The sequence below is a fragment of the Cinclus cinclus genome, chromosome 5, assembly GCF_963662255.1.
Source record: "Cinclus cinclus chromosome 5, bCinCin1.1, whole genome shotgun sequence".
Classification (NCBI taxonomy): Eukaryota; Metazoa; Chordata; class Aves; order Passeriformes; family Cinclidae; genus Cinclus; species Cinclus cinclus.
This window is the reverse complement of record NC_085050.1, coordinates 13,028,544-13,052,332: the sequence shown is the minus strand read 5'-3', so window position 1 is coordinate 13,052,332 and position 23,789 is coordinate 13,028,544. Positions and strand designations below refer to the sequence as shown.

The 23,789-nt window shown below is 37.8% G+C and overlaps 1 protein-coding gene across 3 annotated transcripts in view; it reads left to right on the top strand.

Annotated features, from left to right (window-relative positions):
* SLC2A9 (solute carrier family 2 member 9) overlaps positions 1–23,789 on the top strand; it is an 80,322-nt gene that overhangs the window by 23,171 nt on the left and 33,362 nt on the right. For all 3 annotated transcript variants that reach the window (XM_062493385.1, XM_062493384.1, XM_062493383.1), the window contains exons 6-8: positions 6,794–6,926; positions 15,019–15,206; positions 19,563–19,673. In XM_062493385.1, the coding sequence (XP_062349369.1) occupies positions 6,794–6,926; positions 15,019–15,206; positions 19,563–19,673 (432 nt within the window). The remainder of the gene's footprint in view (positions 1–6,793; positions 6,927–15,018; positions 15,207–19,562; positions 19,674–23,789) is intronic.

The window sequence follows — 23,789 nt, the reverse complement described above, 5'->3', positions numbered from 1 at the left end:
TTATACCAGCCCTGCTGGGTGAATGTGGTGCATGCTGATATATTTCTAAAGGAGACATTAAATGAAGTACTGTGTTTATATCTATCATGGATCAGATGAGATTATGTATTTACTGGAGATTATAAATCAACTTTTTATTGGTTCCCTGAGGCAGGCATAGTGGTATTTATTCATCCCTCTTCTATACGGAACTCATTAAGTAATGCAAGGGAAAACAGCTGTGTGTCTTCATATTTGCAGATGAGTTTCAGTCCATTAAAGCTGTGCTATGAGGCTTCAATTCCTGAAGTTTTAACAACATATGTCTGATGGGCCATATGTAATATTGAAATGTTGCAGTTTTGCATTTGGGAAGGAGAACATCTTACAGGACAGGAATTGTCTGAAAGTGGAAGTGTGGTTATGGAAACAAGGGCACTATGGAGATATATAGTTTAGGTCCAACAATGAACAAAAGACTTAATGACAGAACATCTAATGATGACAGTTTATCATCAGTGAGGACTGCTACTCATAGACAGTGAAACAGTGTTCACCTGACTCTTGAAAAAATTTCTATGTAGCTGTTCTTTGCTTAATTAGGTTGGAAAAGCAGTAGACAAGCTTTCCTGGAAAGATATCCTTCAACTGATGTGAAGGAAAGAAAGACATTGAAACACCGTGGAGGCTGATAGCAGTTGCTTATAATTTTATCCTTATCCACTGAAATACAGTTATCACATGTAACTAAACTTAGAGCATTTGTTGATACCAGTATTTAAAATATGACTTTCTGCTACTTTATCAGACTTGGAAAGGTGAGTTTTTCACTTATTGTAGCTGACCTAATATCAAATAGTGTCTGTCTGTCTGTAAAACTCATCTTACCCTGGGTAAGTTGGATTCTGCTTCAGATGTTTAGGAGTAAGTGAACATTTCAGATTTGCCTTTTTCCTTAGTCCTTGAGTTTATGATAATATTTAAAAATCTGTTATTAAGCAATAAATCTAAAACTATTTGACCTGTGACATCCTTCCAAGTGTGTTTCACACACTGGGGAGACAGCCACCACTTAAACATTTTTGAAGGTTCTTAACCTACAAGATTAACATTTCAGTTTTACTTTCTATTACACATTGTAAAACCACCCATTATTGCAAATTCATGTCCTAATATGTAAATTTGTCATTTACAAATTAGGTATTAATGCCATGTTAAGTTGGTCAAGCACTGTAGGATAGCATGCAGTCATCATATTGAATAAGAGGGTGTGTTTTCTAATCTTGAGTGTCTTTCCTTTTGAAACTGCTGGCAAAAGCAAAAAAATGGGAGGTATATTCTTGATTAGAATTTTGAGGGATTTTCTTAAGCTTGAAGTAAATGTCAAATTAAAATAGATTGGGTTTTGTTTTTTTTTTTTTAAATCCAAACCAGATTTGTTGTCATTAAAGAAATGTTAAGATTAAATATTCAACAATTTCTGTTGTTTTTAAAACAGCAAACGTGCTTTGGGTATTTTTATGTTTATTTTTCTCCTAACCTTGATATACCTTAGTCTAACTTTCATAACGTCAGTTTGGCAATATATAATCACATAAAAAAGATTTGCATCTAATGCAATTTCTAGATGCCCTGGAGCACTTTTCTTCATCTCCAACTGCAGTCCCAAAACAACGAAGGTCTTGGAGTTCTGTATTGCATCTGCCAGTCCCACAGGGACATCTGAGGTACCCAGGGGCATCAGAATCATGTGTTCTCATGTTTGAAAAACTAAATCTTATCCTCCTCAATTATTTTAATTTACTATTTTTATCTGTTGTTATTTATGGATGCTAACCTGAGTCTAAATGCATCACTGAAAGGCAATTCTTCAAAAAGTTTTCCTAGCTCCAGCATACCTCTCATATTTCTTCCTAAAGAAGCTCAAGTATATATGCTGGCTGCTGATAATAATCCCATGTGAAAGTTTCCCATTTCCCACTGCTTTTCTCTGAAATTTCTACTTCTCTTGGAGATGAATATGAAATGAAGACAAATTATATGGCACATAAGTGTGCAGTAAAAAGTTAGTTGTTACTCCAATGAAAATTGGACAAAATACCATCTGGGGGCCTTGCAGCAGATACTTTAATTCTCCCCCTCAATATGTACATGATCTAACATGCCATTTAGTGAAGAGAAGATCATGGGACTCAGACACCAGACACTTTTAAAGCTGTTTTAAGTTCTCATCCAAAGGCCATTTACTCAGTAACAAACATCTCCTGCTGATTTCTGTGAATTTTACATTAGACTTGTACAGCCTTAAGTCTGGTGACTTTGTGTACTGTGATTATTACCTGGGAAGATACTGATACTTGAGTAATCTCCTTGTCAGAGTTATAGCTGTAGTGGTGACCTGTAAAAATACACAGCTGGGTACAAAACAGAGGTGAAATACACATATTATCTGAGTGGCCCCTGTTTTAAACGGGAAGGAAGCAATTTGTAGTTCTGTTGTTGAAATACATTTTGACAAACTGGGCTACAGAAATGGTCATGCAAAGGGAAAATTGTGTCCAGCAGGGATATAACTGTGAGATTAGCATCCTCTGCAGCCAGAGGAAGTTGCAGAGCAGTGTTTGGAGTGGTACAAAGAAGGTAAGAGGAAGGCAGTTGTTCTGTACCTTACCTGAGTAGCTGCTCTGAAGCCTGAGATGTAGAAGTTCTCTTTTCTCAGATGTTTCATGATCCTCACCACTGTGCCATACCCTTGACTAAAGGAAGAAAAGAGGGACCTAATTCCAAGAAATTAGTTCCATCTCAGTGCTTTTTCAGTCCTTGGCTGCAGGCCAGAGTGGATGTCCTTTACTTTTAAGAGTGTTTTATGTGGTATGGTAGCAGATTAACAGAGAAATGCTGAACTTGTGCAGTATTCTGGGACTTGCATGCCTAAGTAAGTTTACCCAGTCTGCTCTGAGTAGGGATGCAATTTTTTTTGAGGCAAATGGAATATTTCTGATATGCATTTTTTGTGCCAAGTCTCTGCAAGTAAGGACAAAACTCAATTGCTTGAATATAAGCATGTAGTATCACCTTGATGCCCTAAGGTACCTTAGATGTCCTTGTGGGACTGACAGATGTGACACAGAATATCACAGAGACTTGCATTCCCCTGGAGCTGCAGCAGGAGGCTGAGGCAAGATGCTTCAGGGCATCTAAAAATTAGACTAGGGAAATTTCTTTCTGTCTGTGTGTGTGATTATATTTTGTCAAACTAAAATTTTAAAAGAGTTCCTGCTTCTTATAGAACATGAAAAAGACCACCAAATCACTATTTCCTGAATATTTTCAGTATCTTGTATTGGATGCCAGAGGCTTTTGTCTCTTTTCCCCCCACATATAAAATGGGTAAAGTATGTCATTTTACATGAGAAAGTTATGCAAAAAGGCCATTTCTGTTTATAAGTTGTTCAGCACTGTCTTATCACCACCCCATTCCCAAGGAATTAATTCCAGAATAAATATTTCAGTGGTGTCTATTTAATAGTGTCTGGTAAACAGACTTGCTAACTGAGAGATCAGAATTCATCCTGTGCACTGAATGCCAAAAAGGGAGAAAGAGTATTTATTTTGATACTATCTCCTGCATGTTTCAAGCAGTAGAGGTAGCCAAGCCCTTGACAGTTCTGTGAGGCAGCATGGTGCTTACACAGGGATGCAGAGCAGGGCTGGGGAGTGCCCTGTGCTACCCCATGTCCAGCCTGAGCCTAGGAGAAGGTGTCTGGGCAATGGGCATTACCCTGTGGCTCTAGAATGGACAGGGGACAGGATGTGGGAAGCTTGCTCAGGAGCAGCTGGAGTCAGGATGCTCAATGAGACATGGGGATCTCCACAGCACAGAAACCCAAACTGGGCAGACAGCAAACAAGGAGCCTGACTGTGCAGCACTGGTTGATACTCTGTTGGGAATGGTATCTGTGTCCAGATTATGCTCTTAAAATAAATACATAAATAAATAAAATCTATTTATTAAACTGAAAGAGGTGAAGTTTAACATAGATATTAGGAGGAAATCCTTCACTATGAGAGGGGTAAGACACTGGACCAGACTTCAGAGAGAGTGTGGATGCCCCAGCCCCAGGAATGTTCAAGGCTAGGCTGGATGGGTACTGAGGAACCTGGGATAGTGGAGGTGTCCCTGCCTATGGCAGGGTGCTGGAATGAGATGATCTCAGAGGTCTCTTCCAAACCATTCTATGCTTCTCTGTTTCTGTGAAATTATTTAGAGAGAAACAGAGACAGTGAAGCCTGTCACACTTGCTTATTTCCTTTTTCAGTCTTTTTGATCCTATCATCCATCTTGTACTGGGATATTTAATTGGCCACACTAAATCTTTCAAAAAATGTGTGCCCATGTCCAGGGCACTACCGCGCTTCTTCCCACCTCTGTTGCATGACCCTGTTAACAGTTCTGTTCTCCCTTTAAAATTTATCTATGTGTATATTGTTAACCTGGTCTGTGTTGAGAGTGTCTTCACATTTTATCAAAGTTTTCCTAATTGCTGAGAATATTAAATGTAACTGCTGCTTAAATAGATTATTGAGTTTGATAGGGATAGTTCAGCTAGCCTGTTGACATTTCCCCATGCCACTTTCTTTTCCACCTTTTCATGGTTATAGTAAGTTCCATTTTCTACATTTTAGCTGATGATTTTCTGACATGGCAACATTTTCTTTTCTATATTTCAGTGCACCATGATCTTGTCTCATTCATAGCTGATAAATCCATGCCACGCTTTATCTCCCTCCCTTCCACCCAGTCTTCTGTCTCTGCAGCTTTGCACTTTATTACATCAATCTTTGAATGAGTCTGTGGTTGTCAAACTTGCTCTACTGTTTAACTGTCTTTTGTAAATACATCAAAGCCAGGTTTTTCATGCTTCAGCCTAAGCAAATATCCATAATGTGACAGTTTAAAATGAAAGTTTTACCATCTTGACATGCTATTTGTACCAATTCTGTGCAGGTGATGAAATCAAGTCCCCTGTAATTAAAACATTTAATGCTCTTTTAAGTTTTCCCTGAAATAAAATGGAATGTAGTTATGTTCATTTCTCCCAGCAGTGCCTGAGTGCTTCTCCTTATTGCTGACAACTGAGGCAAAGTGTTTTAAATGTCTTCTAAGCCAGCTACATGGTCTTTTGCCTTTATATTATTACTGCTTCTGAGCATTGTCCCAGTATATGTCCTGCTCCTTTCCTGCATAAAGAGGTTACAAACCCCTCCTTTTCCCTGTTTCTCTTAGTTCTCCTTATAGGGTCTAGTTCAGCCTGATTTCCAGCAATTTTAATGAATCCTTTAAACTTATATTAGTCCTACTATTTCTTTTCTGTAGCAGGCAGAAAGAGCTAAGATTGTATAATGCAAAATAAGAGAAAAGCAAGTAGAACACACACTCCATAACATTGAATAGACATTAAAACTTTTGAAATGGATGGAGAAGTTTCCATTGGTTTCAGTGACTTCCTGATCAGTTCATGCTAAAATGGCAAGTGGGAGCATATTTATGAGTATTTATGAGTTTACCTTAAGGTTTTAGAAGTTAACATGATAAAAATTAAAACAGAAATATTTAATAAAGGAAACTTGGTGTCTTATGTGGCAAAAATAAAGGGCTTTTCGTTATAGTAGCAAGGTTTGCTATTTATTGTGAAGGGTAAGTTCAGTCTTGTTCACAACTTTTTCAAAATAATGCTTTCAAGAAGAGTTATTTGAGATAAACATGACCAACTTAGAAACCATATGCTACAGGAGACTTTAAAAGGAGTGTAAGCTTATTCCGTGGAAGTCTCCATAGCTGGGCAGAATGCTCATAATAACAGTATATAAAGAATATTTTTTCCTCTAAGAAGCATCCTTGATGTTGTGGAAAGAATTTACAGAACATATAATGTGCTGATCAAGAGTAAGATTTTTATCTGGAAGTATTGTCAAAAATTCTAACACCCTATACATTTTTTTCATATGGTACAGAGCAAAGAGGTTCATATGACAGGAAATTATTCCAGGCAAATATAGAATGAAGGTGACAAGTTATATTGCCTGCTTTCCTTAGATATTCTTTACAAACCAGTACCCACTTTGATTATGGGATTATTGACTGGTTTTAGAGTCTTAACCTTAGTTTTCAAGTGTTTAAAATAAGATCCAGGCTTATTTGTCTACAAACAGTACTAACCACTTTAGTTTCACCTACATTACATAAAGTTTTCCACTCAAGTGGGAAAAGAAAAGTAAAAAGGAATAAAGAAATAGGGTCTTGAAGCCTTCATGGTGATGCAGGTCCTTAGGGAGATCGATTACCTCAAGCTTTAAATTGCTTGAAAAAAACTTTCTCAAGTTGTTTTCCCATTCCAGGAGAATTTTTTAAAACCACCTCTCTCTCCTAAAAGAGCAAGTGAAAAGTTAGATTAGGAGATACCCCACCCATTATTTCTGGGAGTTATTTGGTTATCTTGAGCCTCATTTCAGGTTTGAGGTGTGGATTACATCCTGTACCATGTAGATCATGGTGCTTTAGGCCTTGCTGAAGTGAAAGAATGTAAAATAAAATCTGTCAACAGAAAGTAGTTTGGGGGCTTGGCCCTTGGGTAAGGTGATCTGAGAGGGAAGTGTTCAAACCACTCACTTAACTTAGGAGGAACTTTCCACTCTGGTGATGGAGATGATACTTTGAATGATGAAAAATTACAGTGTTTCCTATCAAAGGTATTTTTCTTCCAAATGTCACTATGGGAGAGTATTACTGACTCATTTTTGCATCTGTTTTCAGGAATCTCGGTGGCCTTTCCTATTTGGAGCAATCGTTGTTCCATCATTGATACAAGTCGTGATTCTTCCTTTTCTTCCTGAAAGTCCTCGGTACCTCCTGCTAGAAAAGCATAACAGGAGCAAGGCAGAAAAAGGTATGATGTGTTACTTTCTTGCAATAAAGGGTGTTTATTGTTGGGATTCAGGCTGCAGATAGCTGATTCTGATACCACAGTAATAACAGAATATTCTTATAGGAGAGTTTCTCTTGGCAGTAATTTTTCTCCCCTTTTTTGTTTGCCTCTGTATGTGTAAATATGGCTGTAGCTTTGAAGTTTTTATAAATTAGATTCTCCAGCAAATTAACTTATATAACATTACACAAGGTGATACAGAACTAACCAAATCATTCTGCTGCTGTGTGCCAGCCGCTCTGTTCAGGGTTCATTTGGAAGTGAAAGGTGATTTCAGTCATCATGACTCTCCCTTATCTACATTCTTTGCACTTTGACTAATAAAAACACTGATTCTATTGCTGCCTTTTTTCCCCAGTAGTCACTGTGTTTGACTCTGTGTTCTGTAACTCAATAACCTTTGTAGATCTTATAAAAACCCCCTACATCTGTTTAACTGAAAAATTCCAGTGCTTCCACTTTGCTTCAGCTTCACAGACACAGAATATTTTGTCCTTACTTTCAGTTCTAGGTATAAAACATTAGCTTGTGTGATTATAGTTGCATTCTCCACCCAAGTAAATTTACTATGATCCCAATACAGCTGAGAGAATGCTAAAAATTTGGTTTAGCTTATTATAAGGATATATGAAAAACAGGAATGTACAAAAGAGGAGTCTGATTATAATACCAGCATAGCAAACATAACTGCTTTACAAATTATTCTCAAAAACTTTTAATACAACCCTTAACATTTTCAGTCATGAACTAGTTACTTGCAAAATTACTTGTAAAGGTATTAATACCAGAAATTTAAATTTAATAATATTTTACCATTAAATCAATACAACTCTATCCAGTTTCTTCTATTTTGAAACTAAATATTGTTTTTTTTATTCTGAAAAAGGAGAGCCCTCTGAAAAAAGAAATAGCACACTAATGACGAGACTCCCATATCGTGTCATTGTCTCAATTTGGTGTTGAATGAAGAATTCTATAAGCACTGAAGCCAAAGACACTTAGAGATAGAGTTCAATGCTTAAAAAAAAAAAAAAAGCAACAAGGTTTTGGGAAGAGTCCTTTAGTTTTTGAGGAGGTGAGAAGAGCCTTTCCAAGGGCCATGAAAGAAAGGGCTGCCCTGCCAGCTGTGCTCAGAGTACCCAGCAGTGGTGCAGGAACCCACCTCAGGTTGGCTGTTGGGTGGAAACTTCTGCAGCACCACGGCTGGGCAGGGAAGAAATGCTTTTGGGTGCCAAGTTAAGTTTAAACTGGCTCGTTTCTGCCTGATAAAACTCTAGATATATTTCCAGAGCTATGGCTGGCAAAGAATCTGCATCTGCAATGCTATTGCATAATGTCACACTTGCAATGAGAAACTATTGAAAATCTTGCTACAGTACCTGGAGATCTCAGCACTACCAGTGAAACTGGACTTCTCTTAGGAAGAGTTTAAAAATTATAAAACATGAAAGTAAAATAACACCACCTGCCCTGAAATTCACACCATTTACTGTTGCTGGTAATGTGCCAGTGGCACTCTGGGATGTTTTCAGTATATATGTCCTGAAAAAAATTCAAAATTTAAGCCAGAGGCATTGGACGTAGGTTTTGGAGTAGAGGCCATCAGGGGAGAAGTTGCTTGGGGAAATGAGCTTTAGCCACTGGTTTGCTGATTACAAATAGTTTTCATGAGCCACCTTAAGGACCATAACTTTAGATACTCTTGCAAGAAAGAGACAACTGATATAAAAAGCTTTTCAAAGTAACTGTATATGAATATATGCTTTTGGATTTCATTAATTCTAGAAAAAATACTCAGTTCTGAGATAGGTTGTAGTACACAGTGTAATTGATTTTGAGTGTAGCGTACAGTGGAATTCAAAAAATAGGAGAGTGAATCAACAATCAAGACAAATTATCTGGATACTGCATTATCAGCAGAAATGGGGGAAGAAAAATCTAAGTATTAGGGAGACTGGAGGAGTTGAGATTTATTAAAATGCCCTCCTGCTTGTAAGTCATACAATGACAAAGCGGAATTCTTCATTTTAATGATGACTATAGTAATGTTTTTAAATTATTTGCCTCTTAGCTTAAATCTGCATATTAATATTGGAATATTTAATATTTGCAACTCTTTCTACTGACTAAATCCCTTTTCTTTCCCATAATGGATCAAGGCTATTCATACAAATATATCTTTCACTCTGGATTATACCTTGTCAGAGAGACATAAAAGTATTATTTGAAAAAGGTCTGCTGATTTTAAAGCAGATGACTATGTTAGTCTTTATGAAATACTCTAAAGTATGCATGTATGTCAAAGCTCCTAAAATGGAGCTGATGACATTAATCTTCCTAATTGTTTTAGAGCAATAATATCCAGTGAGATAATGTAGGTCGGGGAGTTTCCATGAAGTTTTGCCCCTGCTTTCACCCCCTCCTTTTCTTCTCTGTCTCAGGAGATAACCAGTCTATAACTACCCAAATACAAGCAGTGTCAACCTCTTTTCTGGCAGTTGTCTTTAAGGAGCAGATAATAGACTGGGAGAAGGGGAAGGAGCAAAACGTGTTGTGTAAACAATGAAAAAATGAAGGGATGAGGGTAGAGGGTTAGAATAGAGAGGCATCATGAGCTAGCCTGAACCACACCACCATGAGAGGAGCAATTCTTTGGGGCACTGGGGCAGAGATGCCTCAGATGAGTGAGGTTCCTGAGCCCCATTAGCAGGGTTTTCCCCAGTCCCCTGCTCTCCCCTTTCCAGCAGTGTGGGCAGTGAACACTGTGGGCGCTGAGCTGGTGTCTGTCCGGTTGGACATACAGACACCATGCCTGACTTGCTGCTGCCTGCTGCCAAAAGCAGCACTGACAGATGGGCTTGGCTCATCTTCCTGGTGGTCACCAGCCTGTATCCTACTCCCTGAGACCCAAAGGAACTGAACTATCCCTCATATTCCTCTCACTGCTGAATGTGGGAGAACTGATCCATGTGATCTGGGCAGAGAGCAGTCCACTGGAACAACGGCACAATCTGTAAATCTGTTTTGCCCAAGAAACTAAGTCTGATAATGAGGCAAGGGCAGAACCATTCTAGCTCCTCTCCCAGGTCACATAATTAATATTCTTCTCTTTTGATAAGAACAAAAGGGAAGAAATTGCCTGGCATTTAACTGGTGTGATCCATCTTCTTAATCAAGACCAGGCAGCAGTGTACAAATGGGTATTTAAGTGGTTGAAGAGAAGGACTCTGAAAGGAGATTGTGGAAATGAAGAGTGACAGGGATGGAAACAGGAAGAAAAAGAAAAACCTTCTGCTATAATTGTATCAGTTTACCATCCAAGTTCTAGGACAGTAAGACTGGGAATTCACACTAGCTGTCTATTAGTTGCATGCCAAGTGCACCCCTGATCTGTGAGTATCACAATGATGTAATATAAATAAAATCAGTAGTAGCAATAAAATGGAACATTTGTTATGACTAACAACATTGGTTATAAACACTTGGAGTTGGAAAGTTGAGGTGTCTTTTTTGAAGTGCACTGTTACAAGGAGGAGCCTTGCATTTTCTATGCAGCTACAGCAGCAGGTAACATAAATCAATAATGGAATTCAGCTAGTATCCCAGCTTGCCAGAGAACAAGAATATTGTTATGTCTTAAGGGTCATATAACTTGTATAAAATGTCGCAGCAACATCTGTTGGTGACATCCAGAATCTGTTTATGTAGTATGTTCAGTCATACATTGAAAGTCCCATGGTTATGAAAGAAGCAGTACAATAGGTGTAATGAGAAGCATAGATTCAAATTTTTAGGAAGATGGATTAGGGTGGATGCCTTTTCATGTGACAAAAGAGCAAGGCCACTCCTGATTTAAAAATAAAAAAACAGGTAGCCATTTTTTTAGAAAGCCCTTCAAGGGGCCCACATGGACTGGAGAAGTGTTAAACCCAAAATTACAGCAGGAGCAAGTTACTGCAAACCCAGTGATTAGAATAAGTTGTTATGACTGACAACAAGCACGTATGTGATTTATTTTTGTTTCTCTGTGGGTTTTGTATGTCTGTATGGATTATAAACTATTCTTTCTGGAAAGGAAGAGATGGCCAAGAGATAGACTACTACACTTGATGGCATATGGTAAAGGCTTCATCTCACATGCTTGCCTGCCAAAAGCCGGAGTGATTGTGGTGTGTCTGATTTGTTTTAGACTGTTCTTAAATTTCCTGTCTTTTAGAAAGGATATTAGGTCGTTGGACCTTTAATACAACTCTGTTTACCAGTTCTTGTGTTATTTTAGAGTGGCATGTATATGTTTTGCTTTACCTGTGCATCTTGGCTAGTTTCAGGTGAAACTGAGCAGGCCTATTGATATGTGTAAAACCACACATAGAAACAGGTGAAGATATAATCCTTAACTGGATAATGACTCAAAAAAGATCAGTGTTTTCTTTACTTAGTAGAGGGAAGTGACATGTGGGAAAAGCCTAAAGTCATTTGCCTGCAGTTATATTTCCTGAGATTTTTTCTTAAATTTTGCTATGCTGCATGCTAGTAGATAATCAATATATTTCTAGATTTAAATACATTCTTATATGTCTTATAGGAAGACACACCTGAATTATTCTTTTGGATATTCAGTACTCTAATAAAATTAGTTTTTATGAAAATAACCATTCATTTTGTAAATTATTTCTGTCTTGACATAGAGTTATTACAGGGAAATTTCCACTGTCTTCAACAGGGGCCAAAGCAGTTTTGTTTAAGCAGAACTTAGACAAAGATGTGTGAGACAGTGTGACACTGGATTTAATATAAATAATCATCAGGGAAGTGAATGCACTGGTGGGAAACAGATGACAATAATACTCCCGCAGCTTATTTTAATTTTTTGTCTGTTTCTTTTCAAAGGATAAACCCAAATAAACTTTGACCACTTCACTCTTTTTCCGCCTCATCCTGCCTGGTGCTGGCTTTATGCTGTAAACCCCTCAATAGAAATCTTTTAAAATTTCTTCTCAAATTTCACATGCTAATTCTGTTGATAACAGCTGCTCTTTTCACATAGTCCTGGAAGTACTATAGGGGAAAAAGAATTAGTAATTCCCCATGAGATGTTGGGTGTCCATCTTCAGGTAATTTAAAGGCCTGATAGGTTTTAGAGGTGATAACAACTGACTTTCTTTTCAGATCTTTGGACCTGTTTCAGGTGCTTCACCTTCACTTAGATGAGATGAATAAGAACTGGTGGTGTGAATGGAAGGGTTTCTTGACCTCTTTCCCTTTGACTGGAATTATCCAGTTATTTTCCTATTTATGAAGGCAGTATTCTAACTTTTGAAGGCTGAGCTTCTATAACCTTCTGATCCAAGGGAATTAAATAGGAATCTGGGAAGTTTTAAAAGCTTCTAGAACTGCAACTCCTTAGATGGTTTAAAGTATTGCATGAAAATAAGGCTTCCCTGCAGAGAGAAGCAGCCAGTCACAGAGGGAAATGAGTCATTGCAGCAAGGAGAGGAACAACTGCTGTGCTCCTCAGTGCCAGTAATGCCAGGATTTAGAATGTAAAACTAATAAACTGAACATCACATATTGAAAGACTTTTGAGTTTCCCTATTTCCCTGCTAATGCAGAATTTATTTCCACATTATTTATATATGAAATTGTGATACAACAGTACTGAAAAGCTGGTAATGGAAGAAAATTAAAGACGTTGAGTAGCAGGAAAATATTTTTCCAAGAAGGTTGGGTGATATCTATTCAAAACTATGCATGTATAGCCAAGTAATTTCTTAGCATTTCTTGACTTTTTGGTAGTTCCAAGTATGCATCAAAGTTGCCTAGTGGCATTTACAGCTCTTTACTTAATCCCATGAAGGAAAGAAAATAAATGGTGTGTCTATGTTTTTCCTGCCTTGTACTTGACAATTTTGGTAATTGTAGATTTTTAGTTCCTGCAGTTTAGGTCCTGGTCCCTCTAGAAATACAGCAAGCTCCCTTGTGCAGTAAAGACAGATTGCTATATTTTTACTTGACTGCACCTAGATTTCTGATTTGTGTGCCCTAAAGTAATGCTGAGGATTCTAAGGACAGGAAAAATAAAGAAAACTGTGCACTGACCTAATTTACACTGATAAACCAGATGCTTAAAAATCCAAGAGAATCCTTTCATGGAAGATTATAGTGATACATGTCTGGTTCTCCTCATCTTTACCTGAATATTTCTCAATCCATGCTCTGGTAGTACTAAGGAAAGTGTAAGTTCAGCATGAGACATTAATTTAAACATACTTTAGGCACACATTGTTCTAATTTTACATTTCTTATCACTGTCTTTAAGTAAAATGAATGTTTAGCCTGACATTTATTAAAAATTGGGCAATAACAAAGGACAAACCTAAGCAGCTTTAAATTTTAGTTCTGAGGTCTCCATTTGTTATTTCATTTCTGATCGTACAGTCTGTGTGAAAAGATAAATCTTGTGCTTTTACTGAGAGATGTAAAAATTGTTATCTCTTCTCTCACAAGAGAGAAACTGGTTATCAGAATATATGAATGTTGTGAATTGCCTCAACACACAGAGGTGGTTCATCCCTTTAAAAAATCATCCTCTTGTTAAGCAGAATCATGTGGGGCCCATGAAAATGCATTACAAGTGCTAAGTGTCTTATAAAAACTTGGCCCAGAGCTCAAGTTAGATCCCTGCACCACCAGACTGAGAGCCAGGCAGAACATGCAGCCTTGTGCATTCACCAAAGTGTCAGAGGGGGATGCTCTGGGGAGAACACCAGTTCATTCAGGTGACCTATCCCTCACAACAATGAAATGCCACTAATTGGCCTTTTCACCTACTGGGCAAAGATAAAATTTTGTAACTTCAAAATCTAAATAGAGCCTGGATGTATTAACCATGACTAGTCAGTATCTCTAGTTTTCTTGACCATCAAAGTGCTTTTTATGATGTAAAGTTGTGTAAAAATACTGAAATAAGTGGCCATTTGTTTATAGGCAGTGTTATGCAAAGTTGTGGATAAGAAAAACTGATTTGGCTCTTAAGTGCACTAAATGAACCTATTCATTAAATGAAAATAACAATTTTAAGTGACCTGCTGTGTAAAGGATTGTTTTGAGTGTTAGCATCCTACTGGCTCACAAAGCCTTGTTGCAGGGGTGTGTGTAATGTCATTGTTTCTCTGCAGTCACTCTGAGATGATGAGCATTTTAAACATCTCTTAAAATGCCAACCGCTGGGGTATGTTCATTAGACTGAGACTAAAGTATTGCCTGCATAGACTGTATCTGTCAAACAAGGTTGTGTAGACACATCATGTCCAGTCGGAGGTATCTTGGAGGAGGTGTGAAGTGGCAAGGCTGTGTTATTCACAGTGGAAGGATATTTCTGTAAGCTGTCAGTGTGCAATACTAAATGGTGTCTTTCTGGGGAGATAAGGTTGGTTCCTTGCTTACACTAGCCATGTAAATTTGTTCACAAGACTCCAGCATTGGCAAATATAAAGTCCTGAAATGCTCTGGGTAATTATTTCTAATATTAATCACCTTGACAAAGTGAATTCTTGCCTATACACTAGTAAAAACAAGAGGTAATAGGAAGAGTGGTAGCTACTCCTTTCCAATGTCTGCCTTTTCTTGATTTATCAGACTTATATGCATTTTTACATTTACAATCTAACTCCAACAATGAAGCCAGCTATACTGTTAGGCTGCAAAAGTAGTCAAATCAAATAATGTTCAGAGATGCTTTGTAATAAATATTTTCAAGTCACACAGGGTTTTCACTTTTCACTGGACATGAGGGTGTATTATATATGAAATAACATAAGAGATTTTGTAGGGAGCCAAATAATTTATGGTTTTGTGTCAGTTTCTAAGCCAAATAGCAGGGATGAACCAGATCACATCCAGAGCAGAATGATATTGTTGGCAGAAGAATAATTAAGTTGCAGCCCATGTATTCCTCCTGTTTGTGCCAAACATTTCCATTTTAAAGGAACAAGACAGTTCTAAATGCCCACAGTGCCAAGTGTGGCCTAAAGCACATGTCCTCTCTTTGCAGCATTTCAGAGATTCCTTGGGAAAGATGACGTGTCTCATGAAATAGAAGAAGTTTTGGCAGAGTCTCGAGTCCAAAGGAACACCAAGCTGGTGTCGGTCGTTGAGCTCCTGAGAACGCGCGCGGTGCGGTGGCAGATCGTGACCGTGATCGTCACCATGGGCTGCTACCAGCTCTGTGGGCTAAATGCTGTAAGTGTCCTTCCTCAGACCATGGCATCTCCTGGGGAGCTGCTTTCCTTTATAGCCAGGTTTGAGTTATACCATTTACCCATCCCTATGGGTTCCCTTTTTTGGCTGTTTCTTATTAGTACTGATTCTGTGAGAGCAGCCTGTGGGAGGATCCACAGAGACCTTTACTCTTTGGGGGCTTTCAAAGCAAAAAAGTTTGAGGAAAGCCATGTTGTATTAACTTTGAAGGAATACATGAAAAGGTAGAAGAGATCAGCAAAGAAAAAGCATGCAGCTTTCACTTCTGATACTCAGATTCTCTGTTTCTGGATATGACCCATGCTAATTCAGAGTTTTTTCAGTCGACATTTCAATTTGGAAATTCATATCTTCATATCAGAAGTCTCCTTCACCACCTATCTGAGCCTATATGAGGAGGTCACAGGACAGTTTAGGTTGGAAGATCCCTCCACCTGGTCCAAACCCTTACTTAGAGCAGGAATGACTTCAGCATTGGCTCAGGCTACCGAGAGCCTTGTGCAGTTGAGTTTTAAACATATTCAAGGGTGAAGACTCCACAACCCTCCTGGGCAACCTCTGCCAGGTGTTTATACCACTTGGACTGTGAAAAGTGTTTTCTTTATATCCAGCCAGAACTATCCTTGCTGCAGCTTGTGCATTTGTCTTAGATGCTTAACGGTGCACAAAACAAATATTCTCATGAAACACCTCAAAAGAAAAGGGATTATTTTGTCACAGTTCAAAGGCATTACTTTCTTATGTATATGAAAAACGATATTCTCACTGCTGCAAGGAACTCTCCCTGAGCTCTTCAACACACTCCAGCTAGATTTTCCCCCCAGGGCTAATAAGTCAATGTGCTTCTGTACCTATAGCTCAGGCTTATCTCTGGTATCTCTATAGCTTTAAGACTTCAAATAAAAGTAATTTGTCCAAGACCATTTAAAAGATTAATGCAATTGGAACTCTGGGATCTAAAAGCTTTTTGCAAAATACTAGGAGGGAATTTGAAGAGTTTTTTCATCCTGTGGGGTAAACTATAATAATGTTTGTATAGGTGGTGTTCTCTTCTAATGGTAGGATTTCAGTGCTAATGGCAGGTTATTTTATTCCTCATTGTGGATACATTTCTGAGAAAAAAACCCCCAGAATTATCTTGTCATCCAATCTTTTTAAGGTTTATCAACACATAAGGGGAAAAAAAGACACTTACAGTAACAAACAGACTGTTCAAATGATGGAGCACGTTGCCTAAAAAATAAGTCACAGCTAAATTTTCAGGGGAAATGGAAGAGTTTTGTGACTTTGAGGATACTTAATAGTTGATAGAAATTGTCCAGTATTCTGTGGCAGAAATAAAGCCACACTCTTGTGGTTTAAGTGAGGGTGTGGTAGGATAGTTGGACATGTCCAGTCCAAAATGGATGCCAGAGTTTTTTAAAAGTATCATTGGATGGCCACTTTCTGAAAATATGCCTCAGAAAAACTGTCATTTTCAGGAAACCTGTGTGTTGAGTTGATTATTTCAAGCCTTTCTTTTTTATTATTACTTTGTTTCTCTTCTCATGCAGTATCACCAAACATGAAAAAAAAGTATTCACACAAAGACTGTGTTCTGAAATGGATTATTTAAATAAAATTATTTAAATTGTTAGTTAATATTAAAACCAAGAATGTTTAAAAATATGTCAAGAGAAATAGCTGGACCACTTGTTTAAGAGACCAGGCTTCGAAAACTTGTCTCTTTTTCTTGGCTTTCCTGGCTGATGCTGCTCAAGTCACCTGCAGCTCCAAGATGAGAGGACAGGTCCAGGTGTGAAAGCTACTGGTGGACCTGGGTCTTGGTTTGCCTGAGTGCATCTGAACCAACCTGCTGGCTGTGAGCCAGCACCAGCCAGGTTTTGTTGGCAGGGAAGGCTCCTTCTAACTCATTTGCTTTTTCTGCAGTGCCCTGTCAGTCAGTTTGGTCTTTTCCACAACTACCATCTGGACAGGGCATATGGGAAAGTTGAGATTCCTTCAGGCAAGAATCTCAGGTTGTTCTCCAGGGAAATTGGCCACTGGCAGATTTCTGTAATCATTCTGCTGGTACCTGAGAAGATGTGCTTCTTTTTAAGGATTCTATTTCAAATAAAATTGTGTTTTGGTTAAAGCAGTTTATTACCACATGGACCAGAAATCGTGGTTACGCTCCAATTATGTTAATGTTTTCAATTAAAATACTAGACAGCCTGACATAAACTGACATAAATGACTTCTTAATAGTCTTTTTTACTCTGTTAGCATTTATCTGATACATACAAACCATAATAAATTTCTTTAGCCCCCACATTTCACCTCAGCTCTAAAGAAGTCACAAAACTAAGGTGAAGTTTTCACTGGTGAAGGTTATAATTTTTCATATCAAAAAATACACTGTATGACATATTGCTCTAAGGGAGTCATAAGAGAGTAATAAGTAATAAGAGAGTAATAAGTCTGTGAATCTCATCCTGGTTTTGCTCTGCCAGTTTTTTAGTCTTACTATCAGTGGTCAGTCATGCTCTTCTGTGAAACCACTTGCAAAACATCCTATGCTCTTGATGCATTCTAGCAAATTTCATTCACGAGTTAATGGCTTTAGTGTCTCTTTGGCCTCTTTCTTCTCTTTTAAATTGTGCATACCTGCAATATCTCTATCATTTTAGAAGATCTAGCTGCTATACACAACTGACATGAAGGATGAAATGCCTAAATTACATTTTCTGACTTTACTGCACCAAATCAATCTTGTAGTATGAGGAAGAAAATTATTTTTGTCACAGTTTTTGTGCTACTTTGTTCTGCTTATATACTATATCATTATATGGGAAGTGAATACATCATCAGAGCACTGGGTCCCCCCAAAATTGTGAGTGGACATAAAAATTTCAGAGGGAACTGGGAACTGATCCTTGGATTTGTTTGTGCTCTGTGTCAGCAGGGCAGTGCACCAGTAACTCCAGCATGTGCTGCACAAAGGCAGATTACTTCATGTAGAGAATTTTGTTCCTATCGTGTCTTGTCACTGCATCTTGTCACTGCATAAGTCTTCAGTCAGTTTTCTTTATCTGTGAGGTGATAAGGTGACTTTAGGCTAGTTGGGAAATTAGAATTACTTTTTTTTTTTAATGGAACTGCTGAGTTAGTTTCTTGACAAACAGCTGTAGCAAGTTAACAAGTGCATTATATGCTGGCAGGTAACAGGGTTTTCCTCATGCTATCATAGCATTTATATCCATCTTGTATTTAGCAGTGTTTTCCCTGTTAGGGCTTGTACCATTGAGAGCATATGGGAAAAAAATAACACTGCTATTTTAATGTTTAGTGCCCTCTTTATCTAGAGCTTTGAGTTTTGTTGCCACAGATAAATTACCTGTGGTTTAGAACTTTATTTTCTTTTGATAAACAGTTAATTCAGCCATTTTTCATTTCATTCTACCAAATCAATTATCTTTTTGTCTCCTCTTCTTGCATGCTTTTGGCAGCCAAAATCTCTAGCTAGTTCTTTCCTGTCATTTTGAGTCAAACATAAATATATGGTTTTTGAACATAGTTGATGTAGATGGCACTCTGATGCTTACCAGACTTGCTATTTTAGAATGTTGCCACTATATATTCTCTGCCTGGATATTGTCAATGCTGGATATGGTTTTATTGACTAAGCATGATTGACTTCCTCAAAGTCATACAACCTGTATTTCTGTCCATTAGTGACACCTACTTCAAGCATATGATTAATTTCATCCTAAAAACATAATTTTACTTTTCCCCAAGCAACTATAATCTTAAAAGTATCTTTTCTTTTTGTGGACAATAAAGAGAGACTGGGAGGGATGTCTTGGCTGCAGATGTCCACACTCCTGTAAGGCTAAAGCAGAAATAACACCTCACACCTTCTGTCCAAAAATGAGCAGCTCCTTCAGTACCTCACAACATCTCTTTATTTTCTCTCCTGTGTTCTTACATGTTATTGAAGTATTCCATAAAGCTACATGAACCTGCTTGGTAAGCCACACAATACCTATTTGTATCCTGTTGTTCAAGCTTAAAGTGAGTTTCTTTTATTTACTCCTAAAGTGAATTAAGCTAAATTGAGTTGAAGCTGTTTGTAATTCTGCCTGGGTCTTCAAGTGGAACTACAACAGCGTTGTGTCTAATCCACCTGGAATTTGCAGGTTCCCTACATCTGTTGGTCCTGTTTGGCCTTGGTGATTTGGGAGTGCTCAGAGTTTTAACAAGTCTCATCTAGAGCAGATTAAATGGTTGAAGTGAATACTGACATATTGTAGTTCAACCTATAATGATTAATAACTCATTTTATTCGCTCTGATACAGATCTGGTACTACACAAACAACATCTTTAGTGAATCTGGGATTGATCGTGAAACCATCCCGTACGTTACACTAAGTACTGGTGCTGTTGAGACTCTGGCTGCTGTTTTTTCTGTAAGTGTGGTTATCAAAATCCATTAGAAAGCTTGATATTTAAATATTATTAGATTTTATTTTCTTACACAGCTTAAAATAGAAAAAGAATAGTATGTTGATTAAGTGTAATGGTTGATAATGCAATTCAAAATATTATTTCTAATTTTAATCTTAAACCAAAATATTTTTTTAATATCTTTTAAGATGCTCTTTAATTTTAAATCCATAAAAGGAACAGAAAAATTTGGTATGTCCTGCAGTTCTTTGTGTGAATGAAGAGGAGGAAGGCAGAGACAGCAAGGGCAAACATATATTAAGTGGTAACGCATAAATTATTTCACCTGATAGAGCAACCTTACCTGGTAGCAGTTTATTCACATCTCAGTCTTCTCATGTGCCTGCTGGGCAGCAGCAGTGTTGTTTGGAGAAGGCTCAGGCAGTGCTGCAGGTGTTCAGTGTGGCTGGCAGGAGCAGCCACCCATGGGGCTGGAGCAGTAAAGCCAGCCTGCTGGAACAAGGGAGTCCCATGGGGTGTTCAGTTCTGCTACCTTTCTCAGGACAAACAGGCATCCTTTCCTAACACAGGAGCTCCAGAGCAGGTCCCTTGTTCTGCTCTGAATGTAGAGGAAGATGTTAATAGAAAAACTCATCCATTAACATTTTTTTTCTTCTCTATTTCAAAATGGAAAAGTTGACTAGGGAAAAAAAATGCACTAAATGAGCAAACTAAAACTCCAAATTTAGTAGGTGATTACACAATTAATTGCTATAGGAACTACATTTATGTTTGCACTGCAATAAATAAGAAGCAATGGGACAAGTCTGTGGAATGGAAAGTTGCAAACAAGCAAGCAGTCCTTTCTTTGTTAGAATCTTTTCTTCGTATGTTCTATACCAACTGTATTTGAACAATACCGAACACAGCAAAAAGATTTTTAAATGCCAGAAGAATGGTTTTATGAAAAGAGTCCTTTTCAGTGGCAGAGTAAATGCTTGTGGACTACAAAATGTTAAACTAAATCCAGCTATCAGATATGTTTTCTTATAGTCTAGGACTATAAGGACTCTACAGGGTCACAAATATCTTCTTCTTACAATTCTTTGTAAATTTCCACATATCTGCTTTCGGCTAAATATTTTTTTGTAATTAAAGAGACTGATTCAATGATTCATTTTAATAGGTAGAAATAGAGAAATATGAAAGTGCATACCACCTATGGTTTCTTCTTTGTGATACTGCACACATGCTTCTTTGTTTAAGATATATGGAAAAATAACAATGATAATTCTACCACTGATTTAAGTGAAGAATACACCTATTTTATGTGAAAACAGATGATAATTGTATGGAGATGATTCCATGATATTAAAGCCATTCATTAAATAAGGTCTGTTATCTTTCCAATTCCTTATGTGCTGTCAGTTTGTAGGGCTTATTGAACACACTCTTCACATATGAGGAGGTCGATGGGTGTGCTTTGGCTCCTGATATGTGTGGTAACCTTTTGTACTCAAGAGTAGGGTTTTTTAATACTTTTCATGTTAATTCTATCATCTGTGCCTCTGGAAATGCTGATGTACCACTATCTCTGTTCCCTTCCAACTTCTCAGTACAAGACACGCTGCTTTTTAGCCTTAATTTTATTTCCTTAATCTTCATAAATATTTCACTGCTGTTGTTTAAGGGAACAACAAAATGAATTTAGTTTTTCAGTTGAAGGTTTTGCAGCTTATTTATTCGAGTAATTTCCCATTAAGTTTTCATACCTAGCACTGAGGACAGAGGATTCCTCCCACTCCCAACCTCTCCCTTTGTCTCCTTTTGACATTTTTTTAAAAATCTCTTTCACAGCCTTAAATGTTAAGCCAGGTACATGCCTTTTGTACTACTCAGGGAAGAAACAGAAGAAAGCAAGACAAAAACTTATTTTTTCTGGTATTTTTAATACATTGTGTTTGCAAGCAAAAATCAGATTTTACTCACAACAAACGCCAGGATTTCAGTAATCAGTTATAGAGGCATAGTTTCTGTCCTCTTAAATGAAATAGAATTGGGAATGTCCACTAGAAATCATGTACCATCTGTGAACATTATGCATAAACTGGGTGGTCATGAGATTGAGCCTCAGTAAGAACATTTGGTATTGATGACCTCCATTGATGAGACCCCTTCGAATGCCAAAGGAAAACAGTGAAATAGAAATGCATTTCATGGAGAGGCACAGCAATATTTAGGAGATAAAATACTGAGATTGTGAAAAATTTTGAAAGTCTCCCTTTAATGTGTCTCTTGGGAGCAGCAGCACAATAGTAATAATGTTGATATGGTCCATGAGGAAAGACAATTAGTATTCCATCCTTCTCATAGCTCTGTATTGCCTCACATCCCTTGATATGCCCTCCTGCAGAATGCTTTGCCTACAGCTCCATCCCTCTTCCTCTCCAGCAAAAGCCATATTAACATGACATTGAAAGACAAAACATGCATCATAATTTTCCTTTGATTCACATAATGTGGCTGCAACTTCTGCTTCCACCAACACTTCCTAATTTACTTCATGAAATACGTGTGTTGTAGCATTGCATACCTGATGCCCTGTCTTCTCTCTAGGGAGACAATATAAACTTCCTGCATAATTTTTGGTTAATGATACAGAATTCCACCCATTGTATTTAACACAGATTTGATTTAGAGGACTGGCTAGACAATTACTTTTTAGTGGGGTACCCATTAATTTCAGTTTGTTTCTGAAGTTTTGTATCCTCTGGAATGAAGTACTGAATAGATTTACTACTCATAGACATGTTACAGCAGTAAGTTATGTAACCTGATGCAATTCTTTGAAGCAGGATGGAATATGCTTAAATAATTCCCTGTTTATTAGAAGTCTGTTCTATAACTTCTAAAGTAAGGGCATACCACAAATTTAGTTATTCTCCAGTAAGATTAATTGCTGTTGCAGTTTTCTAATTTTTAGCAATTCAGGTTAATTTAGTTGTTGTCTTACTCTTAGTGGGCAAAGAGAGCAATTTTCCAGTGCCTTTCTTCAGCACTGCAGCAAGGTGAATGGAAAGGGAGACAGAAGTAAAGGTCTGAAAAGATTCCTTCCCTCCTCCATGAAGCTAGCACAGAATAAAAGGGAATGTTATTCAAATTAAGCATCCCACATCCAATTTTGCCATCTGTGGCACCACATTTGGTTTTCTTATAACATTCACAGGAAGAGTCTAGATGTAACTATATTGAGAAGACTGTGCCCTAAGTATTTCCCATAGGATGATGCATGAAGGTGTTACTAAAATCCTGTGACAGAAACAAGCTGTGTGAAGTCTGGAATGATTTTAGATAATTGCATTACTAGGCCATTAAAAAATGTGGGAAATACTTTGCAGTATCACACAGAAGTCAGGGAAGCCAGCCTTCTTTAGCAAAATGATTTTAACCTGCTTTAGGATGTCATGAGAAAGAGCTCTTAGACTTGTTCTTTGATTTTTTTACTGTTATTAAATCTCAATATAAAAGGAAGTATTCCCTGCTCAGTGCACGGCACATCTTGAATAAAGAGTATTCCAGACACTTCCATAGGTGTTCTCATCTCTGACACATTTTCTCCATGGTTTCCACAGGATGATGCAAGGTATCTCCTCTGAAACTCTGAATCCACTGTGGTCAGAAGAGAAAGAAATGTGCTCCAGTAAAAGCCAGTCTTAGCAAGTGAAAGAAATGGGGTGACAAATACTAGAATCTAAAGCATTCCTAGGAAGTTATGTTTGAATCTGATTTTTAGTAATTCTTTTAATTCAGTCTCCTGTGACATTGTTCACACAAAGTCAGAATCACCCTTCACATGCCCATAATTCCCAGCGGGATTTAAGTAGAGAGAGCAAGGATGAGGCAAACATGGCATTTCTCCCTCTTTCTCTCCTCACCCTGACAAGTTGTTGCTCAAGGCTTACCAGAATTTGAGGGTAATATCTTGGTCTGTAGTAGCCCAGATAGAGACAGCAGTAGAAAAGAGATTGGGCAAGCAGTGTCTCAGATCATGGTGCTTGTCAAAGGCCAGAGGCTTTTGGGCATATTTTCTCTGCAGGGTGGACTGCAGAGAGAGGTTGTGTTAATACACACTGCCTTAG